The 21,231-nt window shown below is 41.7% G+C and overlaps 1 protein-coding gene across 1 annotated transcript in view; it reads left to right on the forward strand.

Annotated features, from left to right (window-relative positions):
* Window positions 1–21,231, forward strand: part of ADAMTS2 (ADAM metallopeptidase with thrombospondin type 1 motif 2) — a 170,998-nt gene that overhangs the window by 62,154 nt on the left and 87,613 nt on the right. Inside the window, exon 3 of the mRNA XM_074552498.1 lies at window positions 141–300. Within this exon, the coding sequence (XP_074408599.1) occupies window positions 141–300 (160 nt within the window). The remainder of the gene's footprint in view (window positions 1–140; window positions 301–21,231) is intronic.

Here is a 21,231-nt window from a genome sequence, read left to right on the forward strand (position 1 = left end):
ATTCACCTGGTTTCCTCTCTGCATCCTAATTGCTCTCTAGAGAGCACTAAAGTGTGCTTAAGCATATTGTAACTGTTTGCTGGCAGTGCCTGCTGTACGTGCAGTAATGCAAAGTGCTCCATCTCTGCCCTGTGCTGCAGGCTGGCATGATCCGCACGGACAAGGACGAGTTCTTCATCGAGCCTCTGGAGAGGGGAGCCCAGGAGGAGGAGGAGGAAGGAGGCAGAACACACGTGGTCTATCGCAGAGCAGCTGCCAGGAAGCAGCTTCCTGGTGAGGACGTGGATACTGTGTACAGAGGTAAGGCAGGCTCTGGGATGAGGTGCAGCTGAAGGCACGGAGCCAATGTCATCTGCCACCTGTGGCTTTTTTATCCTTCAAAGTGGAAATGTGCTCTCCTGTCACTCTTGCACCGGGGTCAGGGCAGGAACAGGCGAGAGGCAGGATCACAGAAAAGGCAAAGAAGGTTTTATTCAAAAGAGCCATGAGGTTTTTATAGAGTGGCACGATAGATTCTATTCTATTGGCTAACTAACAGAAACATCTTTCTCACACACTGTCCTTGAGAGGAACAGAAAAATAAAGTAGAAAAACACCACCTGCAAATTATTTAGAGTCAACAAGTTATCACATCTTTCTAGCTCCCTAAAACTTCTCTCAAGACGCTGTGAGAAACGCTTGCCGTTTCTCTCTTTCTGTCCCACGGCATCCACACTCTCCTTCCGAGGAGGGAAAAGTAGGGAACGTGTTGAACGCTTCCTATGGGCTAAGCAAACATTGCAGCAGCCAAAACCATCTCTGGGCTGGTGGCACTGTCTTTGCCTTGAGGAGACTCCTTGGCTCCAGAGATGGATGGCCAACATAAAGTCGTGTGTCCCCCCAAGCCCTGGGCCAGAGCAGAGGAAGGGGATGGTGGATGACATCAGTGCAGAGGTGGCTGTGGCTGCTGGGACAGGTGGCAGTGCTGGCTGTGCAAAGGTTGTATTGGAAGGCTGCAAGCAGGACACTGAGGCTGGCATGGTACATGGGCTTTATCGACATTGTCTTCACTGGGCTGCATTAGTCCCAAAAGCAAAATAAGGGTATCTCCAGTATGAACACAAACTTTCTGGATTTATCTATGTGTTGCCAAGTGTGGAATATAATATACTAAGTATGTGATAGACAGTGATGGAATAACAAGAATTAAATATAAACATCCATTCTGTGTAGTGTTTTCTATTTCTCTGATAACTGCCTGGTTATTGCACCTTTTTTTCTGAATAAATAAGGGATGCAAATATGCTAAGAGGATGTTTTGACAGCTGATGTTAACACTGAAATTAACTGGGTCATTTGAGTGGAAACAACAAAATAGCTACATTTTTGTTCCAAATGTGTGTACCAAACTGCAGAGTTGTTTGTCACTCATACCCTAGTATTATCTTATTTCAGTATAGTGGGGTTTCAAGTATAGGAATGAAGAAACAGAAGGCCATAGGGATGAGGCACTGAAATTTGGGCCCCAGGGACAATATAAATTTCTCACTGTTCAGATTGGAACAAGGATTAAAAAGAAAGCAAGCAATATCATTCAACCAATTTTTTTTTCTCCACTTTGGAAATGACCTGTGAATTTTGTGACTGACACAGAGCTTTGGTGAGTTGTTCTCTGTTGCCTTTGTACTCACTGTGGAGCAGATCTGGGCACTGCAGGAGTCTGAATACCACAATCCCCAGAAGGGTTGGATGGCAGGTATGGTGGAAGTTGCTCTATTAGTGAATGTTTATAAAATTATTGCATGTTGGAAAATACCAGCCGCTCGCTGTGTTTCCTCTTAAACAAAAGAGACTTGATGTTGTTCACACCTTATGGCAGTATTTTTGGTTTTGGATGGTAAATATTCCTCAGGAGTAGGAGTGTGGTACACAGAAAAGCACAAACTGTAGATCAGCTCAGTTACTGGCACCTGGTACCTGCTGGAGGAGGCTTTGAGATGCAGCAAAGCCACACGCAGTGTCTGATGCCACCAGACTCGGTGTCTGTCACCTCCCCTGTGTTGGGGCTGCACTTTGCAAACTGTGGTAAAAAGGCACAAAGCAATCACAGCCACCAGCCAGCACTGTGGGATTGAAAAGCAAAAGGGAGGCTGGGCTGAGAAGTAGCAGTGACCTTGTCTGGTACAGCAGGTGTGGGGACAGGTAGGAATGGTTGTGGTATTTCAAATTTTTAAACTGAGGAAAGAAGGTTAAGGGCAATAATCTTCCCTTCTACACCACCACCTTTTGATTTGTAAACTTGTTTTTATTTTGGAAAAAAAAACCTCACTGTTACCAAAAATCAGTAAAAATAAAAACTGTAGGGTAAAGGGGATTTTTTTCCATGAAATTGTCTTTGCCTTTAATAACAAAAGTGAACAACCACTTGAAAATGGTTTGTTCTCTACTTTTTTTTTTTTTTTTTATTAAATCTGGCTTCCCACCTCTGATTGCTCTAGGCAAAAGGCATGGACAGGATGTGCTTTCACAAATTGTAATTTTATTTTCCACTTGGTCTTTTTCCAGAATGCATTGAGTTTTGGTTAACAAACACCAAAATATTTAGTGATTGGGCATTGATAAGCACACTCAGCTGTGTGTTTCCATAGTGTTCCAAACTGATTGATGGGCTGAGTTAGGAAATACTTAGTGGGGCACTTTCAGCATGCTGTATCTATTAAAATAAAAAAGGTTAACCAAGAGCACTCCCCCTCTTTCCAATATCCCTGGAGACAAGTGCATTGTTGCCAAATCCCATAAATTTACATGTGATGAATTGTAACACTTGGACTATTTTTAAAGGTCCAGCCTCCAGGAATCTTATGAATATGTGATGATTTTTTTTCCCTAGGTAAGCTTCTGCTTCTTTTAACTGTTGATAAAAATGTGTAGTTTCTGGCTTTGTAAATATTTTAAGGTAATGCGTGACAAACAAAATTTAAGTATTCCATAATTTTTAAAACAGCATCTTTTAAAATCCCATGATATGTTAATTTAATCCCATGATTTGGGAGGGGATTGTGAGTCATGATTTTTGAATGTTTTGGTTTGGATAGATAGATACAAATTCCTTATAAATATTCCTATCTTTGGCACTCTTTTCACAAGAAATAGGACAAGCTGTTCTCTCCTCAGCGAAACAGGAGGTGAAGGAATTGAAAACTCCATGAACTTGGAGTTGAGAGGATCAGCCACCATTTCAAGGTCTTGGGTCTGCAGCGGGCAGTGGCCACTGGACCTCACAAGGCACAAGGGTTTGGGATTTTCTACTAAAAGCAGTTGTTTTGGAGGGTGGTTTGTTGAAGAAAATGCCCCCAGGCAATGTGCATCTCCCACAGCTGCCCTGGCAGAGAGCTCCAGCACGGGGCTGCAAGGCAATGACACAAAGGTCCCTGAGGCTGGGGGGCAGCTGAACACCCCAAAAGGCAGCCAGGAGTAAAGGAAGATCCATTGACTGCTTGGGAGTGAGGATTCAAAAAACCTAAAAAATAAAATAAATTTAAAATTGCATTTTCCACACCATGTAAATAAATTCTAAATTATGTCAACAGATGTGGTGAGATGGACCTGACAGCAGGGTTTTTCTAGCATTTTCCATGCACTGTTATCTATCTTTTATATTATAATTAGAGAAAACCGAGATTCCATCTGTCTGAAAATTGTAAACAAGCAAACCCCACAACCTCCCAAGCCCTGCAGAGATCAAGGTGTGCATCTTGTGTTGTGAAGGCTCTGCTGACGTGCTGGGTTTTGAAAAGTGGAATGTGCTGGGAGAGATCTGCCCTGCCCTGGTTCCAGACTGTGCCAGATTTGCTTCTGCATTTACGTAAAACATTATCAGAAGATTGGGAAATGTTACTACTTGTTTTGGCAACCTGAATAATTTGTTTTGACTGGTGTGGGATTATCTGGGGTTTGGGAGAATCACAGAGTATGGGGTGTAATATTTCTGCCTGGTCTTCTTTCAAACAGTGCTATTTGTTAATGTACTGGAAAAATGTAAGCATCATATTTTAGGCAAGTAATAATCTTTAGCAGAGTAATACTCTAAAAGTCTGTGTGAGCTCACTACAAATTAGGCTAATTGTTTCAGAAAGAGAAATATTTTCCTGTAGTGGCTGAAATATTGCAGGTGTGGTGAGAATAAATCCTATTTTCTCTGGCAACTGCTTTTAGTGCTTGCATACACATAATAATTTATCTTCCTTTAGATAAAAATAAGCATCATGTTGAACATATTTTAATATTTCCAGTTGAATTCCTTCTTACAAACATGAGAAATGTTCCTTGATAGCAGTAAAACTACCTACATAATAGAACTGGAATTAAAAAGATAAGCTAGAGTGGGTTGTTTTTTCTTGAAACTGCTGAGTTTTTGCTTAAATGTTCTTTGAATGTTAACTGAAGAGGTGCTAAGTATTTAATTAATGGCTATGGTGAGGCCTGGAAAGCTAGCTTGATTTTTGCCTCTAAAGGCAATCTGATTATCAGGTTTGTAAGCTTTAATATCACATTTCTCCACCTAAATTACTGTGTCTGTTATGTTGATCAGCTGAAAGGAAATGATTATACTAAAATATCCTTAAGGTTTGCCTTTTCTCTAAAAAATGTCGTTTAAGTACTGTGCTCTGAGTTTTATTGTATTGTATGATTGATGAGAAACAGAAACTCAGCTTTAGTGACAGTTTTATTTACTGTGCAGATGAAAGATGACCTCAGCCAAGAGCAGTTCATTACTGATGAAGACAGTAAGGTAACTCCCCAAATGTGCTTAAACCAGAAAGGTTTTGTTTCTGTAAGTGCCAATTAAATCCCTTGGAATGGCCAAGCAGTCTGACACAAGTCCCATCACGAACAGCTCTGGGCTGACAGGGTGGGCAAACCCACAGCTCTGCTGGAGATTTGTGACCCCTTCCCATGGCAAAACCTGGGGTTGCTGGAGGTCAGAGCAGCAGAGGAGTTGTGCCTTGGTGCTGAATGATGTGATCATTTATTGTGACCCTCTGATGTTCCTCCTGGGGCAAACCCCACAATTTTTTATTACTTTTTTGGTAAATTTTTCAACTATTTCATTTTATTTTTACATTGAGGTAAAATCGTCCCCCTAGCAGTAAGCACATGCAAGTCAGATAAAAAGACAGAAATAATTTACTGCTTCTAGTCAATAGTGGTAGCCAGCCTCTTTCTGACTGACCCAAACTTCAGCAGAGCTGAGCTGGTCCTCAGTCCTCTCACTGGCATCTCCTGGCCCTCCTCTCTTTGACATTTAGGAACCCTAAAAAGTTAGGGGCCAGTCAGCAGGGGAGAAATCCATGTAAAATTAGGCCGAAACAACTCCACTCTGGAAGCTTTTTGAAAAGATGAAAGGTAAAAATATTATAAAGTTGTAACAAAGTTGCCAGAGCTTTGCAGGTTTTGGAGATGATATTTCAGAGGAAGACTCCTCCATCATAGTCCATCAAGCTGTCAATGCCATTGATTTACTAATGTATTTAAATTACTCTTTAGAAACCAATGTGCATCTGGTGTATATTTTTCTGGATTGCCTGAAATGGCTCAGACTGGCTGCTGGCTGGCCAACTGCCATTCTAATTTACACAAACTTTCCTGGTTACCTTTGCAGGGGAACAGTTTCTTCAGGAAACTGAAGTTTCTCCAAATCCAATCAATATTTCCTCTCAGCTTGCACTCTTGCTGATTAATTACTGCTCCCTTATTTTGCAGTCAGTAAGACTCTGATGACAATATTTTTTGTCTCCTTCCTACATCATCTGTGCATGATAAATACATCTGTCTTTCTCTCCTGTCTTGGGTTTTCTCTGAATTCCACATTGCAGATTCATGGGGATTTCTGGGAAGAGGAAGATTGAGAATTCAGTGGCAAATCAGCTTTTGATTCAGAAGCAAGGTTAAGCACTCATGGGAAAAACAAATCTCCAGGAAAAATGGTCTTAGGCCATGGGATGTCACCCTTCCCAGCCATCTGCATTACAGCTGATCAGGCAGTTCTTTGCTAGGAAAATGAGATCCTTGCAGTAATTTTAGGGAAAAATCTAAAGGTTTCTACTTTTACAGTTGTGCAGTAAATCATGTGGGATGAGCAGGTGAAGGCTAATGAACAATGCTTTTAAATGTACTGGATGGGAAATAGCAGGAATAGCCTATTTTTCTCCAGAGTTGATGGAGTTTTCTGCTGTGGACTTCCTCAGTGGGTGGCCTTAGCAGGGCCACAGAATGGTGTCAGGTAAAAAATCAAACTCCCCAGTGCTTATGGGGTTGTCATTTTCATTCTGCAGGAAATAAAATTATTATGAAATTAATTGAATTGATTTTTTTTTCTCAATATCAGTAATTTTGATCAGTTTTTTGATGGGGATGTGCTCATGTAGCTCCTGATGCGTGGTGTGCAATATGCATATCAGGACCAGGCAAAGCTGTGTGGGCTACCTTTGCAGTGTGCTTTTCTGAATTTTGGAGTGCTTTGGGAAGTATATTCCATCTTCAAAGGATTTTTCTTTTAATTAAACATCTCCTTTTTCCAGGTGCTCTAAATCACTTCCAAAATTATTGAAAGTTCATGAAATAGTTTCTCACTATTATTTTTCATTATATCAAATCTGTAGTTGCTGCAGTACTATTTTGTTTCACCAGGAACACAAATCTTCTGGTACAGAATTAAAAATTGGTGGGGTGGCCTGGAGCTGGAGCAGAGCTGCCACCCGGCCCAGCTCCACTCCAGGTTCCCGGCACTGAGCTGTCATCTCCCTCTCCCACGCACCCCACCAAGCGGTAATAAACTCTTGCTAAACTATTATTATCTTCCTGGAATACAGGAACATAATAATAGTATGTGAAGAAGCTCAGTTTCTGTATTTGTCCCTGCCTTTCTCATTAGGCAGCTTGGGATCTGTGTAGACTTTGAGGAAACACTTCAGTGCAGGCTCAGCTTTGAGCAGGTACTTAAATCAAATTGATTTCAGTGGGATTCAGGTACATACCTTAGGCTAAATGGATTTTTTATTCTGAATGGGTTTCTGTTGTGGTTATGAGGCAAGTTACTGGAGCAAGTTACTTCCATTCAGATATGCATTGATTAAGGGTGAAGGACTTAATTATTTGTACTTGTTTAAATATCAGTGATTTGCCTGTATTGACAGCTAATATAAAAATAAAATAATTTAATTCTTAACTGATGAGTTCATTTTAGCTCCTTTGCTAAATTCAAGCTCTAAAAGGCTCTCCAAAATGATTACTGTGAACAGCTCATAGCTGGAGTTGAATATTACCAAATTTTACTAAATATAACAAAATTATAATAAAACTGATATTGGCATATAAAACAAGTTTCCAGTTCTCAAATGAGTACTCCTGTAAAATTTTTGTGATCAGCTCTGGTGAAAATATTCAGAAAGCACTCATTTTATTCTTCACATCTTGTATCAGCTAATCCTTCTATCCCTCTTTCACATCCTAAATTCAGCTTTGGGGGAGTGTGAAACTGAGGTTGATTAATCACTTGTTTGTGTTTGCATTTAGTCAACACTTGCTTATAAAGACAAAACACTTTCAGCAGATTTCATTAAAGTTCATTTTAGTGAACTTCCTTCTAATATCCATTGATCTCACAATCCTTAATGGATTTAGCCTCTCAGTCTCCTGGGAGGAAAGAGAGATCAAAATATTTGCCTTGTGGACGAGGGTGACATAAACCTTGTTTCCACTGCAAGCTGACCCCGTGTCTTGCTGGCAGAAGCCCTGTGGAAGGGCAGAGTTCACTGGAGCAGCAGTTGGGAAGTCAGACTCTGCCTGCAGGAGCCCAGCCAGAGCTCTCATGTGTGAGGGTGTGCAGCCGCCCACAGGCGTGTGGGGAGGTTTGCCTTATGAAAATGCATGTGCACACCCACAAGGTTTTTGCAATTTCACATTTACTGGTGTGTTTTTCTGTGAAGTGTCATCCTGTTGTGGTTTGTTTATTTACAAGCTGTGTTCGTGTTGTCCAACCTGCTGAGAAAAACAGAGGATGGCGAGGATCCAGCGGGTCCTGCCAGGCTCAAAGAGGGAGAAACTTGTTCACAGAAAGACCTTAATATTCTGTCCTGACAAACTGAAAGTGTTCTGCAACCCGTATCTCTGTTTAGGAAATGGATTCTGACAGTGAGAATTCAAAAATATGAGTAGCGTGTAGTGTTTGCTGTTTTGTACCATGGGATTCAAACTCTGTGTTTGATAACAATACACAAAATAGCATCTGGTAGGCACCACTAAAATAAGCTCTAAGTAGAAAAAGCTGATAAGTGTTTTCAGTTTAAAATGCTTTCTGACAAAAAGTGTGACATAAATTTCATCTGCTGTCCATGATTATGATGATGATGATGCAGTGGTTTGATGAGGCTGAAAGACATCATCAAGTGAAAGTGATGGGCAAGCCCAGAGCCTCAAGAGAGATGCATATCCTTAAAACATCTACATTTCTATCGTTTCTCACAACAGGAGAGCCACATGTGAGGCCTTGTGAAGTGGCCCAAGGATTAAAAATGTATTCCAGCTGGTTCTGACTGTTCTCTGCTCTGTGAGATGTGCTCCTCAAGGGCTGGCCAGAGCAGCAGTGCTGTGTGGGGCTGTTATCTTGGTGCTTGCAGAAGGGCCACTGGAAGGGTCTCTGCATTTATGATGGTGTGAGCCCAGCTGGAGAATGGGAAACAAATGGCTTGGTCTTACTCTGCACTGATTTTCATGGCTGCCACCAAACACTTCCATACCCCCCTGTGTTGCTCATGAGCTCAATGCTGGTTTAAAGGAGAACCTTTCAGTGCCCAGAGCTGGTCCTTCATCCTGACATCACTGGGCACCTCCAAAGCAAAAGCCACTGCCTGAGCTAAAGGGCTGTTTGTTTAGCTGACTCTGTATGTGCTGAATTCTGCATTATATAATGTATTTAAACACTGAATTATGCCCTGTTCCCTCTAAAAGCTGCTCTCCCCCTTGCCCTAGAGCCAGAGCCAGGACTCCTGCTTGTTCTGCCTCCCCCTTGCAGCCACAAGTCCTGTTGGGTCAGAGAGACCCAGCAGTGCTGGGGGAGCTGGGCAGGGCAGGCACTGCTGCTGGGTGAGACAGAGGACACAGAGCCCTCCTGCCCTTTGTAGCCAGGCTGAGGGGAGGATGCAGACCCTGCCCCTGGTGTGTGCCAGTGCAGGCATGAGCAGGGAAGCTCATGCTTCTTGGATGTTTATGCTTTAGCCAAGCATGTGTTCCACCCTGCAGGAGGTGGGCACTGCACCTGTGGTAACCCTGTGGTTGGTATGAAGGAGGTGCCTGGTCTGCCCAGCCTTGGGTTAGAGCTAAAGCCTGTGTTGGGTAATAGCTTTCCATATCCATGTTGTGACTCTTCCTTATTTTTTTTGGTGCTTTTTGTATTTTGAGTTCTCTAAGCAGTGCTTGGGGCTGCTTGGACTTTTTAGGTAAAAATAACTTTCATTTGAAGAACAAGCAACAGCAGTGTTAACTTTCCTTTCAGCTAGTGCAAGGTTCTTTTCCCCTGTGCTTTCCTGAAATTCTAAAAGGCAAGAATGTCTTAGCCCAGGAGGAAAACAGCGAAGTTTTTGATTACACTTGCTTTGGATCTGCAGTTTGGTAACAGTAGTGAATGAATTTCTTCTTGAAAATTTGTGCTTTTCCATAGAGCAGAAACACTGTTTCAAAACAGTGCATAAGTGGGATAAAGCAGTAACAGAAACTGTTACTGCAAACTATGAGTGCAAACTCTGCTTTTTCTAAATGATTGTGTTACAAATGATTCATAATTATTTTCCTAAATACTTTATCCCAAACTGTGTAGATCATAAAGTCCCACATACATATTCGCTGGTAATAGTTTGAATTTGAATGTCTTTGCTCATTTGAATATAAACCTTGGGAGTAGTTTTACTTAACATTTGCATATTAGATTACAAATGGTCTGTCAGCAGGACTGACTTGGACCATGATGAATTTTCAAGCCAAACAATGGCTATCTGTTAATATTGAGGTGTTTTCTTGATCCCTGCAACACTGCCTGCACACACCTGCATCCTGATACTCCATTACTGAAAGTTTACTATTGCAATGAGAGCAAAGGCATGGTCTGGTAATGGGTTTAAAGCAGTGTAACACCCTGCTAATGACAGTCCCCTCTCTCACTGGCCACAGCCTCTTGCCAGCTGTTGCTACCTGAACCTCATTGCTGGAAGGGATGCAGCCACTAGCTGGAAGCTGTTGGGTGTTCCAACAGAGCCAAGGCAAGCAATTTAATCACTGAATTCTTTCCTCAGTGCCCATGGAGACCCTGTGCTCCACTGGCTGCATTTCTGGAAAGAGACCCTCAGAGAGTGGCACCTGGTTCTGGTGTCCACTTGTCCCATTCCCGTGCAAAAGGTGAAATCTCCTGCAGACCAACAGGTCCTTAATGTTCTATGTGATATTGTTGCTCAGCTCATGGAACTGCAATGCTTGTTAATGGGTTAAATACTGTGTATTTCACTTGTCAGCAGGTTCTTTGATTAAAAGCCTGAGATGCATCTTTGCTGTTCCTTTTATCTCTGAGTTTTTGAGCAGTCCCTTCCTTGTTCCAGCTCTGTGTGTGTGCTTGGACCATCTGGCACGGCTCGGCTGCCCGTCAACGTGTGCTGCTTTCAAGGGGAAAAATTATTAATCACAATCTGGATGCTGAGGGGGTTGGGGATGGGTTTCATTTCCGCTTCAGAGCTGGCAGTTCCACAGGTAGGCAGCTCTTCAGGGGAGGTTTCTCAGCAGCCTTTGCAGCGTTGCCTGGTGGGTGTGTGAGGAAGGGTGCCCAGAAATCCCTCAGAGCAGGGGAGGAGCTGGGAGCAGCAGCCCTGGTGGCTCAGCCCCACGGTCCCTCGCTGCTGCCCTGCTGCAGGAGCCTCACGGTGCTCAGGATCCCCTTCTGTAGCGCTGCTGGGCTCCAGACAGTTGTCCTTGGATCAAAATTCATTTCCCTAGGCTCTGCTCCATTTTGCAGAGTTTGGTCAATACAGACTGTCAATTTTAAGAGACATGGGTTGTTTTTTTTTCCTGGTAACACTAATATTTTAGCATTGCTTCAACAATCATAGCTTTGTAAACATTGGAGTGATTATTTACAGAACATTTGAGGAAGGATTCTTTTACCCAGAGAGAGAGTTGCACATAAGACATGCTCAGTCTAAGAGTAGCCTGAAAAGACAGGCCTAATGGTGGTTTTCATGAACTGCCACCTGTAGGAATCTTTTAAACTTGTAATCTCATCAGGTGTCTGTGCACTTTGTGACCATGTCTGTTTGTCAGGGAGATCTTTTTTCCTGTGGTACTTGTGGAGACATACTGCAGTTGTTGAAGGTGTTTGCAGATAGTGAATGATGAGAGACACTAAAAAATGTTTTCTGCCTGAAGCAGCTGCCTTCAAAATGCCCATCCCTGCACCTCCTTCAAAAACCACCTTGCATGCTCGACAGGAAATTTTACCTTGCTGCTGCAGGGCTTTTTATCACTTTTAAAGAAATAGAAACCATTTTCTCTTTTTTCTGTCTCTTTTTTTTTTTTCTTTTATGAAGTATTTTAGGAATAAATGACTGCTCTGGTTTTAAGTGATGCAGGTTTTTGAATGGATCTTTGGATGTGGGGAGTCATGACATTTTGGAAACGCTGTTCATCCACAGACCAGCAAACCCAGGACACTTTGTGGGAAAGCATCTGCTGTGAGTGATAGCAACAGTATCCAAACAGTGACATGAGAAGCTGCCCTTCCTGACTATTAAAATATATGAAATTAGCAAGCCCTGACAATTACCTCTTGTGAGCTGTGTTTTGTTGTTGCTGAGTGGGCAGCAATTCTGTTTGTCTAATTGAGCTTTGCTAGATCATAGTGTTCAGAGTTCATTCATCATACTGGGTTTCTTTCTTTCTAGGGTTTTCCATTTTTAGAGAGACCCTGTTATATATAGTAATGAACACATTGCAGTCGTGCATGCCTTTTTCCCTGTGGAGCAGGGCAGAAGTTTGGATCTCTTTTTACAGAGCTCTCGTTTACATTTTATTCACAATGAAACTAGGGATGCCAAACCCTAGATATTTGGGGCTTGTATCTATTTGTTATGTGGCTTTTAAAGCAGATTCTTTCTTCAATACATCAAAAAATTTATTTCTTGAGGTTGGGGAATCAGACCTTTCAGGGGCCTGAGCTTAAAATATTATATTATCCAAAGCCATAGATTAAATCTCTGCTTGAGTCCTTGTTCACAGACTTGCTGGCTGTTCTTTTTGCCAGTTCAATGTAGCCTTTTCCCAGACCCTCCTAAGAAATTGTTGACTAAAGAGCAGGCTGAAAATCATACATGTTAACTTCATATTCTACTCACAAGCTGAAGTATTTTTTGCTGTGTTTTTCTGTAAGCAGAGCCTCTGGAGGCTTGTTAAACTATGAAATGGTTACAAAAAAGCAGCCCCACGTCTCCAGCTAAGGGTATTAAATGTCCTAGGAAGCCCCAAAAGGCTGCTCCAACTTCAATGGAGTAAAATATATGAAAAGGGGAAAATCTGATTTTGAGTCACTGTAAGATGACTTGAATATAATTACTAAATTTCCAGGTATTTTTCTGGGATATCCCAATTAAATGTGTGCAGAGAAATGGATGGTATTGACATTTCCATGGCAACCCATTGTAGCATTTCAGATATTAACCTGCAGGTCATATATTACTGAAGCAGAATATTTTTGGAAGACTGGCAAAATCTACCATGCCTGCAAAATGTGCAGGCAACAGCATAGCAACAAAATGCAGACAAGAAAACACAGGCTTTGGAATAGAATCTATGCTTGAAAGTTAAGTGGAAGTTTTGTTTAAGACTCCACTGGTGGTGAGTAACATCACATTCCAGCCCCAAGGGATCAATTGCTGCCATTTTTTGGCTGTGGGTCTGGTTTGTATTTGTGGCTTGATGTGGAATAGAGGTGGGATGATTGCCAAAACATTGTAGCAAGTCTTATTATCCCTTAATTCCAGGTGCTAACAGACTTTGGGGCGCCTGAGGTGGCCCTTGGTGCTTCTGTTCCACTGGTCATTGGTGATGGTGGTGGGATATGGGTGGGAAGGGCACATGGCCAGAATTAGTTAAGCCCTAGATCTCTGAGGAGGTGTTTACTGCTCCATAATGATGGATTGCCCACTGTTCCACATGGGAGCCTCTTACCAGAAGTCCTGAGGAGAATTAGATGTTCTTTTGTGCTGCTGAAACCCTGGAGAAAAGCGCTGGCAAAGGGCAGAGCGTTCCTTGCAAGGAAACTGGTGTGTCTCTTGTGTCTGGAGATTTGCAGCAGATCAGATTGATGGCACTGGTAGGATTTACAGACCTTGTGGGTCTCAGGTCAGACAGCTGGAAAGCCTGATTGTCTCTGAGGTGACGGCAGAGGCATTTCCAAGAACCTTTGGAGGAAAGAATCCCCTTTGCTAGGAAGCCACATTGCTTCCTTAAGATTATTTCAGGTTTTTAAAGTTTTTTAAAGGAAAATTTGGACTGTTTGCAATGTGAGATGGAACTCTACTCCCACCAATAAATTACAGTGTGTCCTCCAAAATCCTCGTAGGCAAGGCGTGCTATGTGATAGCTAATTCTCACAGACCCTATGAGAATTCATTTCTGGGAACTGCCTTTGTAATAATAAATTACTGGTTGGCAAGTGGATAGGGTTCAGCCAAGCCATGCACTTGATCCTGTTCACACTGATTTTAATGGAAAAATTCCCAGTGAGTTTATTGGGGGCAGACCCAGTACAAGGCTGTGGGAAACTGCCTGTCTGAATTTGCCTGAACTGCAAAGTGTCTTTGCTGCTGTTTAGATTAATTTTGTACCTTCTGGTTTCACAATTTACTTTGAGATTTTGTAACTTGAAGCTATGTTGAGAACTGAGCATTGAAAACATGACCTGTATATTGCTAATGATTGAGTGTATATATGGACATGATAGAATGGATTCCAGGCATTCCTAATGAAGTTGCACTGCACAGGTGCTTGCTCTCTAACATTCCTTTTATGCCTGTTGAGAGGCAACACCAACAGCAACAGCAACATCTTTCATTGTTCATGAAAAATTATCAGAGCCCCTTTGAAAATATATTTATTTTCCCCTGGTTTCCCACTGTGCAGCTTGCAGAGGTTGTGTGTTTTGTGCTGCTTCCCAGTTGCAGCAGATGTGCCTTCACCATTTAGGACACAGACAAAGACTTGTGACAATGTCATACACATTCATCTCATTTGCTCAAAATTCAGGCAGTATTTTCCTGCCTTTAACATCTCAGCCATCAGGAGATGGGTTTTTTCCTCCCCACTTATGCTTTGTCAATACCCTCCCTTATATCAAGCAACACATCATTAGTTTCAACCAGTTCAGCCAATTTGTCATTAATGAACCAGATAAGAAACTTCCAGATCAAAAGTGACCAGGTTATTTGTCATGGGTTTTCAGTGCTGCTCCTTTTTGTTTTAATGAGCACTTTCTTCTCTCACCTGGTCAGGTGGTCCTTCCTCCAGCCTTTGTTAGATGCATTCAGAGGTGGGGTCTAATTTTGTTAAACTCTATCAGTAACAATTGCACCTCCATTCCTTCTTGTGGTTTCCAATTAAATAATTTTCTGAATTTTCTTTGTACAGCTTTCTCTTTAGATATGTACTTCACTGTGCTCACTCTCATTATTCTATTCATACTTTGTTTATAATCCAATTTTCAGGAAATACATCATGCCTTTTCCTAGAGTACTTTCAAAAAATCACTGCTTTTTGTGCATATGGAAGTATCTTTTCATCCCTCTGCTGCAATTTTCTGACAACTTCTCAACTGATTTCAATAATTGATTGAATTCACATTAGGCTGTGCTTCTATATGTTTCTTCAATTCATCAAAATTATTTCAGCTCTACAGTGTAACAGCAAGAAGTCTAAAATTTTGACTGATCAACTCTGTTGTTACTGGTCTTTCCACTTTCTTTCCTTTTCTTCCTTATCCAAGTGAGCCACCTTTTTTTCTTTATTTTTTTAACAACAATTGGTCTAATTTAGGTCTCCAGGTTATGTCTTGGTGATTCCTATGTTTCCCAGATGTCCCAGTATCTTTCAGGCTTCTCATTTACATTTTTCCACAGAACCCATCATGCCCTCTCAGTATTTTGACCACTTTATGCCAAGATGTCATGTTGCATGAGGCCTTTTACTGTCTCACTTTTTTGTTCTCCCAATTTACAGTGAAATTGTTGGAAGAATTTGATACTGTGTTAGCATTTAGAAGAATTTCTCATTCATGGGCAAATTTGGCTTGAAACACAAAACCTTGCTCCCAAAATCCCAAAATATTCATTAAATCCAAGAAAAGCACATATTCTGATATATTAAAAAGGATAGAAACACACTTCCTGGGCGCTAACACCAAAAACATCCTGCAGTATTGGTCTCTCCACATTCTTCCAGAAGTCATTGTCATCTGCAAATACCTTTCTCACTTCCTTCGTAATAAAGGTAAATAGTTCAAGTTTTTAAAAACAAGCTTAAAGTTGTTCAGATACCCAGGAGAAATCACTGTCTTCAGCCTTTATAGAAAGGATCTCAAGAAGATAATTTTATTGGTTTCAGGATCTGAAGGGAGAATCAATAAGGCTCCTACAGGCTTTGAAGTTCCTGGTCTGACCCCTGCATTCCCATTAACTGTTCCCCTCTTGTTTCTCCCTCTCACAGTCATCTTAACAACAGTGTAAACCCTTGGACTTCATTTCATTCCACGTTTGGCTCTTAAAAAACACCCACAAAGTGCTTAACAGGATGTTTCAGAAACACTGCCAAGAGCTTGGGGTGAATTTCCTTCCCTTGGAAGTGCTGACCTCAGGCTGGAAGAGGAGGCTGCTGTGGAAATCCAGCTGGAATCTGCTCTCCCTTTGCAGAGGGGTCTGAAGACACTCCACAGCTGCAGGTGCTTCCTTTGCTCCAGGCTCTTGCCCTTTGCAAGGAGGAATCTCCTGTGCTTGGAGCGTGGCCATGTGGTGCCCTTGGCTCCTGGGCAGGCTGGGTGAGGAGAGCAGCACAGCTCCCCTGATCCCTGGGGAAGAGCAGCTCTGGTGCTTGCCCTGTGCAGTGCTTCCCTGCCAGCACCAGGCTAGGTGGGATGGCACGGAGAGGAGTGAGGAAGCAAGGCAGGAGTGCCATTTAGTGTCTGGTTGTACAGAGAACTGTATGCTTGCAATATGTTTTACCTTCTGCTGGCAGCTCTGGTGTGAAAAGCAGCATAGCTTAATTAGGCGGTGTCAAGATACTCAAATCTTCCAATCTGCCTTCCAATCTGAAGTGTTGTTCTTTGCTGATTTAGCTGTATCTTGCAAGAAGTCTATATGCTTATGGCTAAATGATTGAGTTGCATGAAAAATTTCAGTGTCACCTGATTTTTTTGATGGATTTTTTAATAGGACTTGGACAAATCTGTCAGGCTCTGTGGATCATCATTCTGTGAGGATTTTCCAAAAAGGGATCTGTGTGTGCTTTGACCAGAGTGGATCTGCAGCATCCAAGTTGTGTGGGATTTAATATGCAAGACTGGGACTCGGTGTGCTGCATGTCCTGCAGCACAGGTCCACCTACATGCTGTAATCCCAGTACATACCAGTTACATCCTGCTTGCTGCACGTGCTTAGGAGATTTCAGAGCATGCTCTTAACATGTGAGACAATGCTGAAAAATGTCCCCAGTTTACTGGGTATGTGTGTGGCTCACTTGTTCCAGTATCTTGCAACTGTACCAAATTTATTGGGCTTCTAGCGCTAATTACCTTATGGCCAGTGCTTTTCCTTGGAGGAGTGGTTCAAAACACCACTAGCTTGGTCAGGCATCTGGACATTTAGAAAAGTGAGGCAAACAGTGTTCTCTAGTTCCACCTGGGTGAAATTTCTGGGAAGATAAAGAGCAGAAGCAAGAGAAAGCCTGGATGAACAAAATAAAGTCAAAACCTTGGTCTCAAGCATGTACTGTTCCCAAGGGCTTTGTTAGCATTGTGCTTGATAAGAATCAAGTTTCAGTGGGTTTTGGATTGTATTGTTGAACAAGATGAAGCGTTCTTTGCTAAACTTAGAATGAAGAAGACAAAAGGAAGTTGTTATTGGGTATGGAATTTTTTTCTTACTAGAACCATCTTTCCCTGAAATATGAAAGATCCTTTCCAAATGCAAAAGTTATGCAAACATGTCTGAATATAGAAGTGAAACTGGAAAGCAGTGGGTTTCTTCTGCCAGTTTTGCAGGAGGCCACCCACAAAGGTATATCTTATTTTTTTCTCTTTCTGGTTTTGTTTTTTTCCCTTCTGGAAAAATACAGAAAAATTTTGGCCAAAATCAGAGCCTATTTTGATTTTATAGCCTTTCTTATCAAAGCAGGACTGAAATGTAGCTTGAATTTTCCAAGTAGTAGCTAATTCATGAAGGAAAAAAATTAAAAATAAAGTTACAGATTTGGTGCAAATGATGTATCACCAAGTCTATAAGTTCTTGGTTAGATAAATTTATACATATTAGCCTTTGTCTACATGGAATGGAGACTGTTTGGTGTAAGCCATTTGCCTTGTTATTAGTTGGTGCTGACTGTATTTTTGTCCTTGCTATGAGTGTTTGATAATGGTTTCCTGTATTAAAATCAAAGCACTGTTTTGACTTGATATTTCCAATCTGTTTCTTAACTGCAGCATTCTCAAATTTTACTCGTCTTTAAGAGGCTGTTACTTTTTATTCTGCATATGCACTCCCTCTGGCCAAGCGGGCAGGAAATGTAGTTAATTTCTGTGTAGCCCACAAGATTCCCTGTGGAGGGACACTCTGCAGCGCTCACAGCCCACCCTGCTCTCCTCACATCTGTCTCTCCCCGCGCCGCCCTGCCTTCCATTGATGGATGATTTCTCAGCGCAAGCAAAGCCCCAGAAATGCAGTTAGAATGTGAGTTGTTTATTGTTCATTTAGCTTCAGAAGCCAGATATTCCAGATCCCTGCAGTCACTTGTGCAGCAGTGTCAGTATCCTCTGTCTGCTACGGAAATGATCTCCTTGGTCCTTTGGTGCGTCCTGAGCCCCCGTCCCACCACTCCCTCCTGTGCGTTGTTCAAACTCATTTAGCAGAATTCCAGAGGAAGAAATTCAACAATTTGCACTTGGAGCCTACATTGTAGTCTAAATGATCTCACTGCTTTAAAATGTTTTCTTGGGTCTAAGTTTAATAATTTTTCACAATCTATCCTTTGTAGCTAACCCTCCCCCACTTTCTTCTTAAAAAAATTCCTTCTCTTCCATGTGCCAGTGTTTTGTAGACATATAAGCTGTTATCAGGTTGTCTCAGCCATCTTTCAATCAAGATGTACTTTTTAGTTCCTGTAGATCATTATGTTTTTTCTTCATCTTTATGTAAATACAGAAATTGTACTAATGTAACCTCCTGTAGTTAAAATGATGCAACCTCGCTGGTGTTGTTGTGTAACCTAGTTCTGGGAGAAGACAAACTCTGCTTGGGATGAGGCACCTTTATCCCAGTACCCCCAGTGGTGCTTGTACTGATGATTATCACTCAGAAGGTAAGTGTTCTATGACAATAAACCAGAAGGATGCCTTAAAATGAACAAAGATTTCCACACCCTTAAAACAAGAAAAATATAGCAATGGGTAGGCAGCTTGGCAGCAGAGTCCTCAGCTGAGTAAAAGTGTGTCCTTGAGCAGAGTTCATGTTCTGCTGTGGTTTGGTGGTGTTGGATGGAGGAATGACTCTTATTCATACATTTGTATTCCCAAATAAGTCTCAGTGATTAAAACATCCTGACTGAGCAGAGTTGTTTTTTATGGATTCAAAACTGGGACAAAATAATGTTCAAATGTGGAGGCCGCTGTTAATCCTGCAGTGCTGTTTTGACACTGGGTGTAGTTGTTTTCTGTAAAGGATGCTTTTCCAGAAGTGTTGTGGCTGTGTGGTGTTGGAATGCCATCACATCCTGACTTTGAATTAGAAAAAGGTTTCGGAGTTAATCAAATGTAATGACTACCAAACCCCTTAATAACGCAAGTGTTGGATTCCTAGGACTTGTTGTATGGAGGCTTTTTAAGAGTTGGAGTCATTAACTTCTTTCAATTACACTGTTGATGGTCCAGAACCCTTCAAGGACATTGAGTATATTGAGATTGCCCTAAATATCTACCAGCACAACTGAGAGTTGACTCTAGTCCCACCTTTTTCATTTCCATGTGCTAGATCATCTCAAAAAATGGGGAGAATGTGGTTCTCTGCAAAGAGAAAAGTAGCTCATTGAATGTCTGTGCTGTGGGCTATACTAACTAAAACAGGAACTGGTGCCATAAAATTCCTACCCAATATAGCCAACCTACTACTTTAAATGGTTTGCTCACCAGTTCACTGCAGTCTTTGATTTATTAAATTATTATTTATTACATCATAAATGTCAATAAGCTTCAAAGGATAGATATTATCTAAAAAATGTTTTATCCAAAATAATAAATCCTTTCTTGTTCCTAGAAATGGCACAGTAAAAATCTGTGTTCAATGTTAATCATGCATTAAGTTTTAGATGTTTAAATATGAGAATCTTTGGATTATCTGTAAGTCAGTTTTCTGTAGCAGAGCCCTGTAAGTGCCTCTGTTGCAGTGACACTGACAACCAGACATCTCTGCATAGAGTACAGCCTCAGTCCCTCTGAGAGTACTTCCCAGTAGAAATATATTTTGTTTTTATCAATTATAAAGGATATGCATATGCAGTAGTTCTCTTAGTGCTACATCTGCATTGCCTCCTCTTTAAACATTTGCAACAAGAAGGTTTTGCCCAAGGGCAGGGCAGGCTGGCCAGGACAGGCCCAGTGGCACCGACTTGGGCAGCTGCCATCCATGTAATCCTGGAGAAATCTACCTAAATCCTCCAAATCAGAATTTCATGCTCCCTGTATGAGGCTGGGTGTGAAATTTTAATTTGCACTTGTCAGTCTGAAGTAAGGGGAAAAGGGAAAGCAAAAAATAAAAGGCATATGATAAATTTCACACTTTCCCCCGAACAAAGCAGCGCGGTTCTTTCCTGCGGGCGCCTCAATGAATCTCCGTGTGGGCAGCTGGAAGCTGGCGGTTTATCTGGAGACATGGCAGAGTTGTAAGCAGAGTGGGTAGTGTCAGCTATCGCTGAGTTTACATGGTGCTTCCTATTATTGAACTCGGATTTAGTTTTGCTAAAAATCTGCCAAGCCTCCCTGGTTTGGGCTGAAGGTTTTTGTGTCAGGTGTCTGCCAGGCCTGAGGCCCGGGCCAGCCTGGCTTTTGGCACTGCTGCTCAGGCGGTGCTTGATGAGCAGGCTAAAAAAGGCTCTCCACAGAGAAAAGCTACTTTGGGTTTTGTTTTCTGTTTGCTCTCCAGGGTTTCCCTTCAACCCTGCTCTGATGACTGAACTTTCTCCAGGGTTTTTCTCTGATGCTCTAAGTAGATGTTTCACAGCCACTAATGATTCTGTTTTTATAGCCTTCCACAGGAAGAGAGTGTTTTTTCTGCATCTTGCTGAGGAGAGAACCAAGTAACCAGTGGTTGGAGCTGGAACTTCCCTTGAGTTCTGACTGGTCCATTTGAAGCACCTTTTTTGGAGTGCTTTAAACAGTCAGAACACACAGAGCAACTGTAATGCCCAGCTGCAGATTGTAAAACTTGAGTATTTTTAAAATCCAAGGCTGATGTCTCAGGCCAGATGGCTACAGCACATACTTACCTGCACAGAAAAATCTTTGTGGTGCATGTGGAAGAGCAGAGTTTGCTTCTCCAGCACATCACTTTGTATCCCTTCCTTAGACACTCCCCAACATGCTTCTCATTTTTTGCAACATGTGATCAAAGATATTCCATGGAAAACTTTTTACTGCCCTCTCCTCAGTCATGTCTATGCATGATTATTTCTTGCAATAACCATGCATAGACATGATTCAGGAGGTCAAGGGTTCAATGGAAATAAAAGTAGATGAAGATCTAAAATTTGCATCATGATACATAAAAGCTGGGGTTCAGGGTTAGGGTCACATGAGCATTATTAAAGCATTTTCAGTAAGCAACCTTTGTAGCTAAGAAAACCTTTGACATTGGATGCTTTAGAAATGCTATTTAAACATGGGATTTCTATTTTTTGGTATTA

This window comes from Zonotrichia albicollis, chromosome 15 (assembly GCF_047830755.1).
Source record: "Zonotrichia albicollis isolate bZonAlb1 chromosome 15, bZonAlb1.hap1, whole genome shotgun sequence".
In the NCBI taxonomy this organism is placed as follows: Eukaryota; Metazoa; Chordata; class Aves; order Passeriformes; family Passerellidae; genus Zonotrichia; species Zonotrichia albicollis.